The sequence below is a fragment of the Chelmon rostratus genome, chromosome 11 (assembly GCF_017976325.1).
Source record: "Chelmon rostratus isolate fCheRos1 chromosome 11, fCheRos1.pri, whole genome shotgun sequence".
Taxonomy (NCBI): Eukaryota; Metazoa; Chordata; class Actinopteri; order Chaetodontiformes; family Chaetodontidae; genus Chelmon; species Chelmon rostratus.
The window spans coordinates 18331193-18346310 of NC_055668.1; the positions used below are offsets into that span (position 1 = coordinate 18331193).

The window sequence follows — 15118 nt, forward strand, 5'->3', positions numbered from 1 at the left end:
CTTGGACCTAGCTATTTAAGGACATTTTCTTTTCAGTGTGCATCTTATTATTCATGCAGTTGATATATTCTCCTCAAGCGAATTTTTTTAGCAGGAATCAAAGTATTTTGGACTATTGCTCTGTAGGCTGCTTTAATCAGTTCCTCTGTTCATGGAGATCAGGGATGTACTCATCTACTAACTTCACAGTCCGTAGGAAGGCTTTGGCAACATATCCTAACCAACTGCTTTGGGCACCAGCTCCTGCAGCTTCACATTTTAATCTGCTTACAATCCAGTTTGGAGTCCAAAAGCATGCTCAGGAAAAAAAAAAAGTCTCACGTTATGGTATATGCCCATCAAATTACAGGATGCAGCAAATATTACATACTTGTTGCAGCAGACGCACATGAAGTGTGACAACCACTTAAATGTCACTTGCAGAAAGGGAATCTTCTTGAATAGCTCCCCAGAGCAATCACAGCAGCAGATATGTTTTCTGTGCCTCCTCTGCCTTTCACAACAAATAGAACATGAGCAGCATGATTTTAGTAATTTCAAATTTAGCACAATAGAAGACTACACAGTGTGTTTTTGTTCTTTCTGTGTGTCTGTGAGTGTTTGAGAGAGAGAGACCCTGATTGTCTGCATATGTTTGCGTGTGTCCATGTTTGTGTGTGTGTGGGATGTGCCACACGTATCTCTTGTACTCAAGTGCAGGGCACACTCAGCATGACTGCACAATGAGTTCAGCAGACTGAGGACTGGGGAGCCAACCTTGTTAATAACCCAGATAAACAAACACGCAGATGAACAGCAGCGGTGAAACAATGGCAACACAATAGGCAGTGTTTCATCAGTGGCAGACAGAGAAGATAATTACAGCTACCCTCCTACTCCGCCTTTTAAACATCCTCTTCTTCTCTCCTCACATCTCCCTTCGTGTCTTTTTATCATTCTGCTCTCTCACGCTGTTATTTTTTTTTTCTTTCTTGCCTCAGTGATTTCTTTCTTTTGCTGCATTTTTGTCTTTGCCAGTCTTTCTTTGACAGTACCTCTGCTTCTTTTTCTCAGATGTAATTAGATCAATTTGTTGTCACGGAGAGAGAACGAGAGAGGCCAGGGAAGAAAGAGAGAGGAGGATTGAACACTGTTAGTGATCAGTGTTAAGCTGCAGGTTGAAAGAAGAAGTTTTCCCTTCTCAGATCTTGACATTATCTCTCCACCCACATCCCCTCTGTCTGCCTTCTTGCATCACAGGCGCACCATTGCAAATGCACACAAACACACACACACACACACACACACACACACACTTACACACGCACGCTCATGAATACACAATGCACAACACATCATTTTGGACAGGTGAGGATTTAATTGCCAAACTCAGTGAAATGAGACATTGTGGCTCGACCTGAGGTGTAAGCTGTAGCCAAATACGAGAAACTGTGTAGTGGATTAGAGGATTCAAGCAGAGAGAGGCCACAGCATTGTGGTTTCTTCTAAATACTCTTGTTATTTGATAAAAAAGGTTGTAGGATCACAAACAAAAACCTTTACTCAACCTTTAAATTCTCGTCCTACTACGTTTTACCTTCTGCTTCTGGGGCCGTGCACAGCCAGAGTCGCTTAACAAATGAACTACTACAATTACTGATGTTCTGTTGAGGAATATTATATTTTAAACACAACTAATGTTTTATTTATTAATGTTCTGTCCCTTTATTTCTTTTTATATTACAAGCTAAATGCCAGTCAGACTTTTTTGCCATAGCGTAAAGTAATAGTTTTTAAGCCTATAACAAGCACCTACTTTTTTATGCACAAACTGAAAAATGACATACCCAAAGAACAACGTGTGCTATTCTTGCTGAATTCCACATGCACTGCAGTTCTTGTCACTGCTAACACTACTGTTGTCCCCGAGAGTACAGCAGACAGACTTCCTCCACTACCTCATGAGTTTTACCAGGAGAGTGTAATGTGGTTACGACTGTCTCCCAGCACCAGGGACCTAGTTCACGGCAACTGTGCAGGCATGGCCAACCAGAAGGAGTCACAAGCGCAGTAACCCTCACTTGCTTTCCACTTGTGAACAGTTGTGTGTTTTGGAAAGAACCAAGCTGCAATACCACTACCAGGAATCAAACCCAGGGTCTCTGTGCCGGTGGGTCTGAAATGAAAGAACTTTTGATGAAATTTATGGAATATGAAAAACTTTTATATTTTCCCAATTTCTGTCTCCCTGCCCTCGTGAAGCTCTGTCAGCCCCTCATTGGAGAGCCTTTGCAGTGATGGAAAGCTGTGAAAAACTGACAGGCTAAGCTGCTGTGGAGGTCTAATAAAGCTGTGAGACACTTGCAGAATCATTCGAGAACCCTCCAACATACCCTCCTGTTCTCATTGCCGAAGGTTTTACTCTCTGCAAATGAAGCCTCGACGGGAGTCTTCTGCCGCGCCCTCCCGCTGAAACAGTTGTTGGTGTTCAAGGAAGGACATGGATGAGAGCAGATCAGGGAAACTCATTCCGCTCCCCTCCAGCAGTCGCACTAGGAGGGCACTGAAATAGCCTGGACTGGACCTGCTGGGAAGTTTCCCACCCCTTTTTGTCTTCTATTTCTCTCTCTCTGTGTTTCTTCTTGCCCCTGACAGATTTGGCACTTCTCTCTTCTATATTAGAGTCCTATTTGAGCAGCGGCCCTCTCTACAGCTGAGGAAAGGAGTAGCATTTGATCAGATTTTAGTCTGTCTCTGTGCTTAACGTGATGGTCCTGCTGCCTCTTCACTTTGCCTCTCCGATGGGGGTCAGGGATCTTTGAATTGCTTAACCTGAAGGTTGGTTTGGTATCAAGAAAAGGCTTTTATTCTTTCAGGTGTATGTTTGTGCACAGACAGATGATGGTCAAAGAAAATGTTCAGACGACAGACAGCATAGTGTGATAAAATGAGACAGTAGATCAGATGTGGTAAGAAAGTGGGCTGAAATATAGAGCTGGCACAATGAGGCACAATGAGCCACACTGACAATGATTCTAGCTGTCACGTTGTGCTTCCATTAGATGCTGTGTTTTAACACCTATGGATTTGCCACTTTCTGGAACTAATTATACTCTAAGTGTTAATTTGTCATTCTAGCAAATCGTAGTGCTGTGTAACACAAGACTGATGTGCTCAAGAAACTCACAAAAATATCCTCAGAATATTCAGTGGATGTCACAATCAGTGATGACGTCACAGCTTTATGAAAAATCCTCCCATTTTCCTTCCCAGCTTGTAAAACTCAACCTTCAATGTGACGCATAGAAAGGTTTTATGGTTTGTTTGCTTCACCTGTAGAAAGTGTTTACCTTCACTTTGTTGTTTGCATTGCCTTCAATAGATCTTTTACAGTGGATTGTAGGCTAGGCACTAGGGACGGTTGTATGATGTATTTGACTCTGTATGAAAATTATTAACAATTATAAAGTAGGAGCAAAAGATGGTTGTGTCCCAGGGAAAAACAGCATTGGAAGTCTCCAGGTAGTGGGTGTTTTATCGGATAATGAGTACAATATTGTGTCAAACAATGTGAGAAATTCATCTCCTGGGTTATAGAAACTCTAAATGAGCAAATATTAACATTGTAGTGGCTGTTTGGATACCAATGTTTTGCTTCATGTTTGAGTTTGGATACTTAACAACTTCCTGTTAACAATATCTTAAGATAGTGATGTGGTGGAGAACTTAAGTGTAAACAGTCTTCTTTTATGTATGTTCAGATTGTTAAGAGGAGCTGTCATATGCACATCACATGCACTGTGGGTGCAAGGTCATTGGAAATCAGCAATGATGAACAGAGTAATGCCTGCATACTAATTTCAAACCACACATTTATTTACACAGGCCACTTATCAGGCCACAGGCCTGGGTGTCGTGATCATTATTGAACATTTTGACCTAAACTTGGATGGAAATGCGGTCTCTTTAACATAAACATTTGTGGTTTTAAGTCAGTGTGCAGGCAAACATCGTTCAAATCATTGAAGTTTATTTTGTATTCTAGTAGAGATCCCAAAGTATGTTTTGATATTAAATAGAATTATACACCATTAGACATAAGACATCAGGAATATTTCAATTAATGGAATAGTACTGCTAATAAAAACATGGATCTTGGGCTCAATATTTCACTGAATCAAATATGTGTATGTAGCTTCATTTAATATTTGCAACAAGCTAATATATATATGATACTATATAATACTACCAGACCATACTACCAGTATTTTTCCAAATAAAAAGGCGCTAAAGGGGAGATAAAAGAGGGAAACTTGAGCTTAAGAGCTTAATTTCATCTCATTGACATGGAGTAATATGGATGGATGGTGGATGGATTGTGTCTCAGTCTGTGCATGTCAGTGTATGTGTGCATGTCTGCCGTGTGTGTTTTTGTTTGCTGTGTTAATTGGGCTATCCATACTCATTAACAAAGTGTTTGTGCCTGTGAGTGTGTTTTCTGTGTTGGCATGCTTCTGTGTGTGTGTGTGTGTGTGTGTTCCGGTACGTCATGCCTTTTGTCCTTTGTGTTTTTCTCTGCGTAGGGTGTGCTGCCCACCCCGCTGCTGTCCCCGTGGCAGGCACAGCACCAGGGCTTGACCCGTACCAGCATGCCCCAGCGCAGACAGAGTGAGTCACTAACATCCTTTGCAACCTCTTCTCCATCGTTTCATAACACAACATATCCAGGGGTCTGTAAATAGCCTGAAAAAGTTGAACTTTATCTCCAATTAAAACCATGAAAACCACTGAAATTTTTTTCTTTCTCAGTTTTTTTTCGCAAGTAGACATCTAGATGTCTACTTTTAGATTAATTTGTAACAAGATTAGTGACATGCAAAAGACTTCTTGTCCCTTTACAATTAATTATCTGGTGGCTTTTTCCTATGCTGCATTGACAGTTTAGTTCCCCTCTATTAGCCGTGTTCAGTCAGATCTGGCTAATTAGTTGACTTTGTAAAACCTGCAGATACCTGTATTTCTAATCATGACTCCACTCAACTGTTTGTAGACATTAATTCAAAAATAACACATTTACCATAATTTGCAGTAGGAATAGTGTCAGTGTGATATGATAATAGTTTTTTAAATAGAGGATGTAACTTCTGTTCTTGAACAGATAGTTCACGTGACCGTAGCCTGATCTTTGCTTTGGATATAAAAGTGAAATTTCCAACGTTTTCCTGTGGACTTAAACAGTTTGACTTCATTGAGAAAGACAGCACGGCAGAAACAATGACAGCACAGTAGCAGCAACCTTACCTATTATGCTGTGCTGATGTGGTAACAAATAAGGGAGACAGATAAAGAGAATGATGACAGGCAAATTGACTCGTGCATGTGCGTAAGAGAAAGAGTGAAGAGCAAAAAAAAAAAGAAGGAAGCAAAGAAAATAACCTACGCTTTGTTCCTTTGATCTACCCCACTTGGGGCTCAGCGTTGTACCGAGAAGGTGAAAAAAATGTGACACAGGTGTATTTTTGTAGTTTATATCAGGTTATTTCAATATCATGTGCACTCTCTGTTTAGAGACTTATTTTGACAAAAACAGTATGTGAGCACAACCCAGCATTCAGTCAAAGTGCATTTTTTCCTACCAGTATACTGCATGGTCTAAATAAGGAAAGCACAGTATATCAATAATAATATAGATGCAGTGGGAGAAAACAGTAGGAGAAAAGAGGTAATGACACTGAAACATACTAATGTATAGCCGGTATGCAGTCATATTTAGATATAAGATGAGAAACAACGGCTGGGGCCACTAATGATCTGACCCCCCACTGGGAGTTCTGGCTGTAAACTGAGCAGCAAAGAGTTCTTGTAAGAAAGCTCTTTAGAATATAAAATTTAAATCTTCACACAGGTTTCTCTGAAAGGAGGACGCACTAATTATATTTTGGAGTAAATTGGTTTGTTTGGTGAGCTAATGCGTGACCTTTTCTTGCAAGCATGAGCCAGGTGTTAATTCTGCATTTAAAATTTCTTAACCCCAAGAACTGTCTGTCTCACATGTCTGTACCCCCTCCTTGCATCTCCCTCTCTCCCTGTCTTTTAACTCTTTCTTCTCCTAATCTCTGTACTCAAAAACCTGAAACTGAATCTCTCATGTTCTCTTCTACCTCTGCCTCCCCACACATAATGCATATGACAAGGAGTGGAGCACCTAGTGCAGTACTTCTATGACACAGCGTGGTACAGTAATCCTTTCTTGCAGTCAACATGCTGCCCCCATGACCCCACCCCCTGCACGATGGCTGGGGTTTGGCGTCATGTTGCAGAAGCATGCCTTTTTACATCTGTTTCTGCATGCTTTTTTATTTTGGATTTTTTTTTGAGTTTTTGATCTTGTGTATTTTTACTTGGAACTTTGGTCTGATACTGCTTTAGTTTTTATATTTTTCATCTTTCACTTCCATGTTCTTTGTTGAATTTTTTAAAGATCATTTTGCCTGTTTTTGTGCTTTAGTTATTCTCAGTTTTACATTGGTATGTCTTTAATTTCTTCCATCCTGTCGAATTAAGTATACGAGAACTGTTATGCATGCATTGGTAAATCTCTCTGTGTGGATTTTCTCAATGTTTTATTCATCGAACAGGTGCTTCATTATTCTAGGTGTTCACCTTGAAGTGTGTAGTGTTTTGAAAGGAGCACTTAACATTTAAAAATACCCCTGTAATATTGAACGTGAACAGGTATTATTGCTGTCCTGAGCAATTGGCTCTATTCTAACTCTCCTATCAAAAGCAATTAAATCAGATACAATCCAAATCACCATTTTCACAGCCGCCTATATTAAATGATTCTACAAAACCTAAAATAGCTTTGAAATGGAGTGCCACCATATTGCCACTCTCATCTGCTTATGTGCTGCAATCACATTCATTCATCCTCTCACAGACATAGTGGGGATTATTTACATCCATATTCAGATTCTTGCATGTTGCTTTTCCAATCACACAGCTATTTTTTGTTGTGAGAGAGGCTGGAGATAGGATTGGTTGTGGTGGGTCCTGATATTTTCCAGGTGCCGCAAATTGGCACGTTTCACGGTCAGACCTGTATTTTTCTGTTGAAGTGATAGCTATCATCAGGAAGCTGAGATATTTACTTCTTGGCAGTGCAGTGAAGAGCGCAAAATGATTGCTGCTTATTAATACCACTGTAGCAGACAGCTGTAGGTGCAAATAATTATTGACTGCGACCCCATATTGTAGATAATGCATGCTGCTATCCCTGTCAGAGACCTCTTCCAGCTGGGCCAGCTATATAAATATAGGCACTCATTGCAAACATCGCAATCAGAGGTATTCTTATGACATGGACATTTCAGTTAGTGTCTTCGCCATGAACCTGATTGTCCAAACTGAAACCTACCACTTGGTCCTGTATGTACAATGTTTCATTGTGTTTTGCTTTATCATTTAGAAAATGAGGTTATATTAATAATGTGTCAACAATTTGAGGGTTTATTTAGTTAATTTACTTTGGTGACACCTGACACTATGACACCATAATTGTGGCTTTGAACAAAGTCCTTAGTGTATCTTTGAGCTATGGGAGTTAGTAGGGAGTGCTCTGACTGAGCAGCATGTCAAAGCTAAAAAAAGACCCAGTAACATGCTCATGATTTGAATGGCAGTCCAATTAGAGGTAAAGTAAGAAACAAAAGAAACAGTCTTTATTGAAGAGTTTTTAAAGTGCAAACTTTGAAATCTACAGCGTTGTGTTGCTTGACATGAACAAAACATGCACCATCAAACTGAGAGGTGGACCAGGGTTTTGTAACAGGCTAGTGGACGCATTGTGGCAGAGGACCAGGAGATGGAGCTGTGGCCTCGGACATTTACTCCCACTCACAATACTAATAACTGATGGTGGAAACAGACGGAGCAGCTTGGCCTGCACAGATATATATTCATATCCTCTGAGATCATTTTACTTTGAACTCACAGTGGGTATAATTCTGCTAAGACTGAGTTTGTGCTTTTTTTTGCAGTTCTAGATGGTTCCAAGTGGGTTTAGGTTCTTGAGGTTCTGCATTACAGGATCACTCTCAAACTAAGCAGAGTATCATAAGAAATAATATCAAGGATTTTATATAGATCTTGAGGTCATAAGCTATTCAGAAAATGTACTCATATGCTGTATAAGATATTCATATATAGCTCAATATTGATTTTTCTTCTGATCCGAATAACTCTTCTCTGCTGGTAGGTGTATGGACTACCACTACTGTTGGCCTTGTATTCTGCTGCTTATTTGGAAATGTGGTCCAAAATAGTTGTTTGTAAAAAGTTTTTTTTTATGAAACTACACATCATTTGGGCACATTGTGGTAACTCTTTTAAAAGCAAAATTATCTAGATTCCTTTTTTAAAGTGGAGCTGGGATGCAGAAAGTATCTGAGAATTCTCCAGTCTAAAACAAATAAAGCATGTGGAGAAAGTGGACAGCGGTGTTGACACAAATGCTAACTCTGTTAAGTCATAATGAGTTTCTGTTGACTCTGTGCCAAAGAGGTGTTCATTCAGCTCTTTTGAAGAAGTGGTTTGTTGATTTGTCGTACTGTAACATAAAGAGCTTCACTAAAACAGTAATTGTTGCAGGTCTGTTGTAGAGTTGCATTAGATTGTACAGGTGTTCGTGATTTTGCGTTCACACCATGTATGTCCCCTGGTGGAGGACAACACCATTGTTGGTCTAAATTTCATGTGGCGAGCGGCTCAGCATGTTCTTACACTGGCAGGAGGCACCGTAGCTCTCAGTTTGAATGTTTTGAAGCTCCTCTGCAGCAGCGCTCACAAAATGACTCAAAAGACTTCAGTGGATTCCAGGCACTCACATGGCAAGGTTATTCTCCTCTGCTGTTTTAAGTGCTGAATCAGGGCTTCCTCTGTGACTTTGCCTCTGCCATTGCAGGAATAATTTAGTGACTGGCGGTGGAAAGAGGCTGTGATATTAAAGAGTAGATAAACAAGTCAAAGAACGGCAAATATTTCAGTTGTTTTTTTCATTCAGGATTTCCTGTGCAGCCGCAAAATATTCATAATGCCCGGATTCCACAGGGATTAAAGATAACCAAAAAAGAGGGGGGAATTTTTAAAACTAGCCATTTCAGGAACATAAAAACAAGTCCTACCTCATTATACACTCACTGTCCCATTATTATTTTATACCCATTTTTCAAAAAACTTACTGATGAACTTACTTTTTCTTCTCTGCAGCCTCAAATACTACAGCCTTTCAACCCCTGCCTCAGAGAGCACCTCCACCAGGGAAGACGAGTAAAAACTCCCCCCACCGAGGGCCGCAGTGACCTCACGAGGAATACACCAAAGGAAGGAAAACATATAGATGCTGCCTGTCTGCTTCAAGACCCTATGGAATATGTGTCTAGACCAGCAGGCCCAGATGAGCTGAGTCATCTCCTCAGCACCCACCTGCACCTCCCAGGCTCTGGGGCTCCACGGGGGGTAAATGCCAGAGACAGTCCAGCATCAGCAGCTCAGCCTACAACTCAGCATGAGTGGAGGGCCCCCGCTGGGATAGTGCAGAACTCTGTCACTCCCGCATCTGCTAGTTCTGCTTCCCCTCGCATGCTGCAGCCTCCACGCCTTCACAAGCGCGTGTCTCTCCCTGCACTCAAGCCAGGGGGCACCGGAGGCTTGGTCTCTCTGAAGCCGGGGTGTTCCTTAGGCCCTGTGGCTAGCCGGACCAAGCAGCTGCCCCCTCCGTCCAGAGGCCTTCCCTGCTATAACGGGGGACCCCAGGTGCAGCCTCGAAGTCTATGTCGCACTTCGCTGGTTCAGCCTGGCAGATCAGAGCCTTGCAGTGATCCGCGGGGCGCCAACACCAGCTTGGAGGAGCCCTACCAGCGGACGCTCAAAGACCCTGGGTCAGCCAAAATCCTGATCCCTATGAATCGCTCATGCCTCCCCAAGCCAAAGATACCCTGAGGAGCTTAAACCCACTCATCAAAACTCAAAAATAGAATCGCTCTGACATTGATATTCATCCCCTTCTCTCTCCCAGCCATAAAAACAGAGTGATTGTTTTACCGTTTGTGTCAAAGGAACATTACTCTGCGCTCATTAGACCACATGGACCATTCAGGAACTGTCTGTGTCGTTGACATTGGTATTGTGACTACTGTATTGTTTCTAAATTAGCCTCTATAACTACAGCCTGACTGATTGATCTTCTGACAGAGGATTTTATCTTCACAACAATCCATAGTGGTATATAACAGTTTTCAGATTGAGAGCAATTTGTGGAAGAAGAAGTTTACTAGACTTGCACATGCAAATGTGCAGGAAAAAGAGTGTTACCATTCAGAGAAGTCAGCTTGTTTTGTTCTTTTGTAATACCCGCTGGCTATTATCACAGTTTAAAGTCCAAGTTCACTCGTCCTCACAAAGCTGTGCCCTCTGACACGCAGGTACATTCGGTTTTAAACGTGGAGGTGACATGAATGTGACCTTTGCAGTGTAATAGAAAGCCCAGGGGAAGATGGAGACAAAACAAGGAGTGAGAAAAAAATAAAAAAATAAATATAATAACAGTAGAAGGGGAATGGGGACTAGAGACTGGAAAGCAAATTTGTCAAAGTGCTCTGGAGCTGTCACGTCCAGAATGAAAATATGTGTTTGTGTAAGTGTGAATGTGAGAGATGAGAGACATAGAGGTGAGGGACAAAGGGGGAAAGCAGCTCCATGCTGAAGGTGCATACATGTTTCTACTTCACTTTGCTACACTGCTAAACAATACACAAGTGAGGAATTACCTTTCATAATGTAGCGGAAAACTTAAGCACTTAAGTGTGCTCAGGTGCAATGTAGGCCCACTCATCCATGTGCAAATACACAAAGTACTCTGGTTACTTTGTGCATTTTTAGATAGAAAACTAGTGTGGAGTAGCAGGACATATGATGAAAGAGAGGAGACAGCATGTAGCAAATCTAATTATTGTCTTACAGTCTTATATTAATCCTTACTGTAAGACAAAGACATATAGTACAAAACAGCCAGTAATGTGAGGAAAGGTCACTTCCAGTGCAAATACATTTGTTGCAAAAATGTTGAGAACTTTTTCAGGTGAAAAAAAGAACTAAAAATGAGCCACCTGCCTCATTTGATGACATCATAAGGTGATGTAAGAAAATGTAACAAGGCAAAATCAGGTTGAGAAGAGTGACGCTTGATTTGAGAGTTAATTAACTTGTCAAGAGGGACATTTGATCTGTCTTCCTCAATGACCCACACATGTAAGCATCAGCCAACGGATTCATTAAACACTGCTGCCTGGTGTGTCTGTGTGTGTGTGTGTGTGTGTGTGTGTGTGTGTGTGTGAGCTGTTGTCGCACCCCCCTCCAACGCCCCCCTTCCCCCGCCTTTCGCTCCCTTGCACATTTCTTTGGGAACATCAAAGGTATTAGCGTGGTATTTTCAGGTAGGGAGCCTTCAGGGCTTTAGTGGTGCTTCTGTGGGAGTTTTGGAGAATCGTGTTTATCTCTCCTTTGCTGAGCTCTTTTGCAGTCAAACGCTCCCGAAATGTCCCCGAATGGGGAGCAGTAGTGTGTTAAAAAGGCCTTCTGACAGCAACTCTGCTCTCTTCTCTGTCACGCCGCGTGACCGCTTGGTGTACGCCTCTGGCACTGTCCGGTCTACTGCGTCCAATAATGCACCCTACACAGAGTGAGACAGAGAGAGAGAGAGAGAGAGAGAGAGAGAGAGAGAGAGAGAGAGAGAGCCACGCACACACACATCACACACATATACATCCGGACACACAAGCTGCATGGACGCACATGCACGGGAACTCTGACAAAACTCAAAGAGACACGGACCTCAGAGGGAGCACACACACCAGTTATCACTTCCCAGTAGCCAAACAAACACACTTTGAATTCTATAACAGTGCACAAAGGTGTGTTTTTATTGTTTTGGTAGCCCACACAAAATGAGGTCTCCGAGTACACATTGATCCATCTCTCCTCCGTAGCCAAAAGAAGATGGCCGTCTCTTGATTAACCTGGAAATGGGCAGAGGCTTGCGTGTCTGTGAGTGTGGATCCATGTGGCTGATAAAACATGTTTACCTGTTGGACGGTACAACATTGTGCTGGACCAGCCAAGCAGTCGTCAGTGCCGTGTGAAGCCAAGAGAAAACCATTTCTTTTAATGAAACACAGAGACAGAAAAAGAGGATGAGGGAGATGCAGAGAGAGAGAGAGAGAGAATGAGACAGAGCAGGAAGAGAGAGCGAAGAATACGAGATGTAGAGATGAAATAGCGAAGGCGCTACGATCAGGATGAGCTGTTTCTGGCAGACTTTTCTGCTCATGAATGTTTGTCTATAAAATGTTGTTACGGTGTGTGGAAGAGAGGGGAGGGAGACAGAATACATAGCATGTTTGTTTGTTTGTGTGCACTGTGGTCCAGAGAATAGCCCAATCCCCTCAGCTGTGTCACTCACTGCTTAGTAATGCCAAACGGGAAATCAATGTTGCCCACTGTGTGTGTTTGTGTGTCTGTGTGTGTGTACGTCTCCAGACAATCCTGGCTGCCCATGTTTCTCTCTTGGAAGTGTGTGTGTGTGTGTGTGTGCGCGCGTGTGAGAGAGAGAGAGAGAAAGAGATGTGTCTGCCCACAGGCCAAAGGCAAACCCATGCCAGGGAAAGCAGGGCAGTGCCAACCTTCCCTCCCTGTGCTGTATTCCCTATCTCCAAATCAATGTCCCTGCTCAGTTTAGCAGTCAAGCCGATCAGTCTTGCTAGCCATGCTATAACAAAACCACAACTGGGCTGAAAACTCCCTGCAGCAGCTCGGATCAATTCTGATGCAGGATTTTGATTCAGTTTATTTTTGCGGGAACACAAATTATTAAGCTGCATTGCACAACAGGAAAAAAAGTTACCAAAAGGGCCGGGTTGCTCCATATTTCTACTCTGAATGGCACAGGACTGCGTTTCAGCATGTTGCACACAGTATCTATCTCTTAAGATCGTAATACACTAAAGATGCACATCAACTCAGACACATTACTTGACTTGTAACCAGGTAATCCACTGATATACAGAACGTAAACAGAGTTACTGCAAAAAAAGAGATATGTTTGCAGTTTCAAGCTTTCAGTTTTACTTTAAAGACGCTGTAATCTGTGTAGTAATTGTGACCTTGGATATAGCTGTGCGTATATTAAGGAATCGTTTGTAGTCATAAACCTCTTTGGAGCATTTATGAGCCTTTAAGATCATTGTTTTGGTTTTACAGCCCACAACTTTACTGTTTTGAATCTCTCACACCATTCGTGTCAACATTGTTTCTAGATGCAGAAAAAAAAGCTAAACCCAGCAGACCGGCCACATGAGTGGCAAGCTGTTAAACACAGTGGAGCATTTAGCAAGTGAAGAGCCCGAGAGTTCCCTCGAGGGCTGGTGGAGAACAAAAACAGAGCTGAGAAGAAATATTGGACTTAAATGTCTCAGGGGAACACAAACATGACTCAATGAATGCTGGTGCTGTTATGCATCTGCTAAATGAGTGAATGCTTTTTACTTTACAAGTTGATAATGCATATGTTGGTGTGTGCAGCTTGTTTCCACTGCTCCTGAGTGGCCTGAAAATTACTTTAAAACCATCATGAGGGGCAGCTGTTTTCTAGCCACTTCTACCTGCTCCCGATGATGGTTTTAAAGTGAAACCCAAAGCTTGAAACCTCAAATAAGCATTTGTCAGTTTTTGAGTAACTCTGCTCTTATACTTGACTTGTGTTTGAGTATCTTTGTGGTCAACAGCAACAGACACGGTACAGTCCATTGATGTACTTTTATAGCAGTTTCAAATCCACCTCTCAGATGTTGCAGTTGTCACTTTCATTATTGCTGAATTTCCACTTTGTCGTTGAAAGTGTTAGCAGATAAAGCTCTGTATTGTAGCTGCTCATATTTTCCTCCAGTAATAGTCAAGGTCACCCTATTTATCGCTCCATAATCTCCAATATCAGCTGCTTGCAGTTGTTCAGCACTGTCCCAAGTACACTGTGCAATATTGTTTGAAGCAAAAAGACGAGGGAACGCTACACTATATTTTAAGCGACCTTTTATGCAGATGAAAAAAAGCAAATAAAGCTTTTAAAAATTCTTCTCTGAAGCACTTTAAATGATGTTAGTTGTCGATGCTGAATTAACATTAAACTGGATTTAGACGCTGCATGGAATCCATTTGGTTTTACAGTATCAGTTTTTATCCCTTCTTCTTTCCCAGTGTGTCTCTGTTTGCAAAGTCACTTTTTTGTAGGAAGCCATGTGAGACAGCAATAAAAGTCAAACCTACATCTTGATGATGGTGTTTTGGCTAATCTTCTGTTGGAGCTTTGTCACTATGTTGTCTAAAATATGTTCTTCCCCTTGAAGTGCTTGCATGTTAGACCAGTAACCTCCACCTTAAATGCTTAACTGTAGGTCAAAGGCAAAATGTTGAACATCAGAGCAGAAGATGGCGCTGCGCCATCAGTGAGAGGCCACAGGTGAAAACGCCGGTCCTATCTTTGGAGGTACCACTTTGACAGTCAGTGTTATTGATTGATCTGGATCTGCATTGCACAGCCTCGCCAGCGCTTACACACACCAACAAAGCTGCTGAATTGAAGATGAAGGAGAAAACATGTTCTCAGTTTGTTCTTATTGTTTTCACTGTCTACTGGTTGTATTTCTGTGGAAATAAAGTATGATTGTGAAACCAATGGGGTTTTGTCTGACGTTTTTTTTCACTTGTAGAATAGTATTTTTTCTTGGAGAACACTCTTCATTCTTCTTAATTTCAACTAACTTCAGAAGGTCACTTCTACCTAAATTGGGTAGTGCTCAGCCCCCTATGAGGCTGCTTCGAGGACTTCAAGTTGCCAAGCTGTACAGGATGAGGATAGTAGGTGTTCACAATTCATTTTGACAAAACATGAAATATGAGGTAGATAGACTTCGACTTCAATGTGACTCTATTGTGTTACCTTGACAGGAAATGTCTCGAAGCGGAGGCATTTCCCTTCCTGTTGAATAAATTAAACTATGCAGCATTACTCATCTCTGTTCATTACAAA

At 41.8% G+C, this 15118-nt stretch overlaps 1 protein-coding gene across 2 annotated transcripts in view; it reads left to right on the forward strand.

The window, feature by feature from the left end:
• Window positions 1-14753, forward strand: part of ccser2a (coiled-coil serine-rich protein 2a) — a 45729-nt gene extending 30976 nt beyond the window's left edge. Inside the window, exons 10-11 of one of the 2 annotated variants that reach the window (XM_041948029.1) lie at window positions 4563-4647; window positions 9247-9450. In XM_041948029.1, coding sequence (XP_041803963.1) covers window positions 4563-4647; window positions 9247-9338 — 177 coding nt within the window. In that variant the 3' untranslated portion in view covers window positions 9339-9450. Of the gene's footprint in view, window positions 1-4562; window positions 4648-9246 lie in introns of both variants that reach the window. The other variant, XM_041948028.1, reaches the window with a different exon arrangement.
• Window positions 14754-15118: the final 365 nt, after the last annotated feature.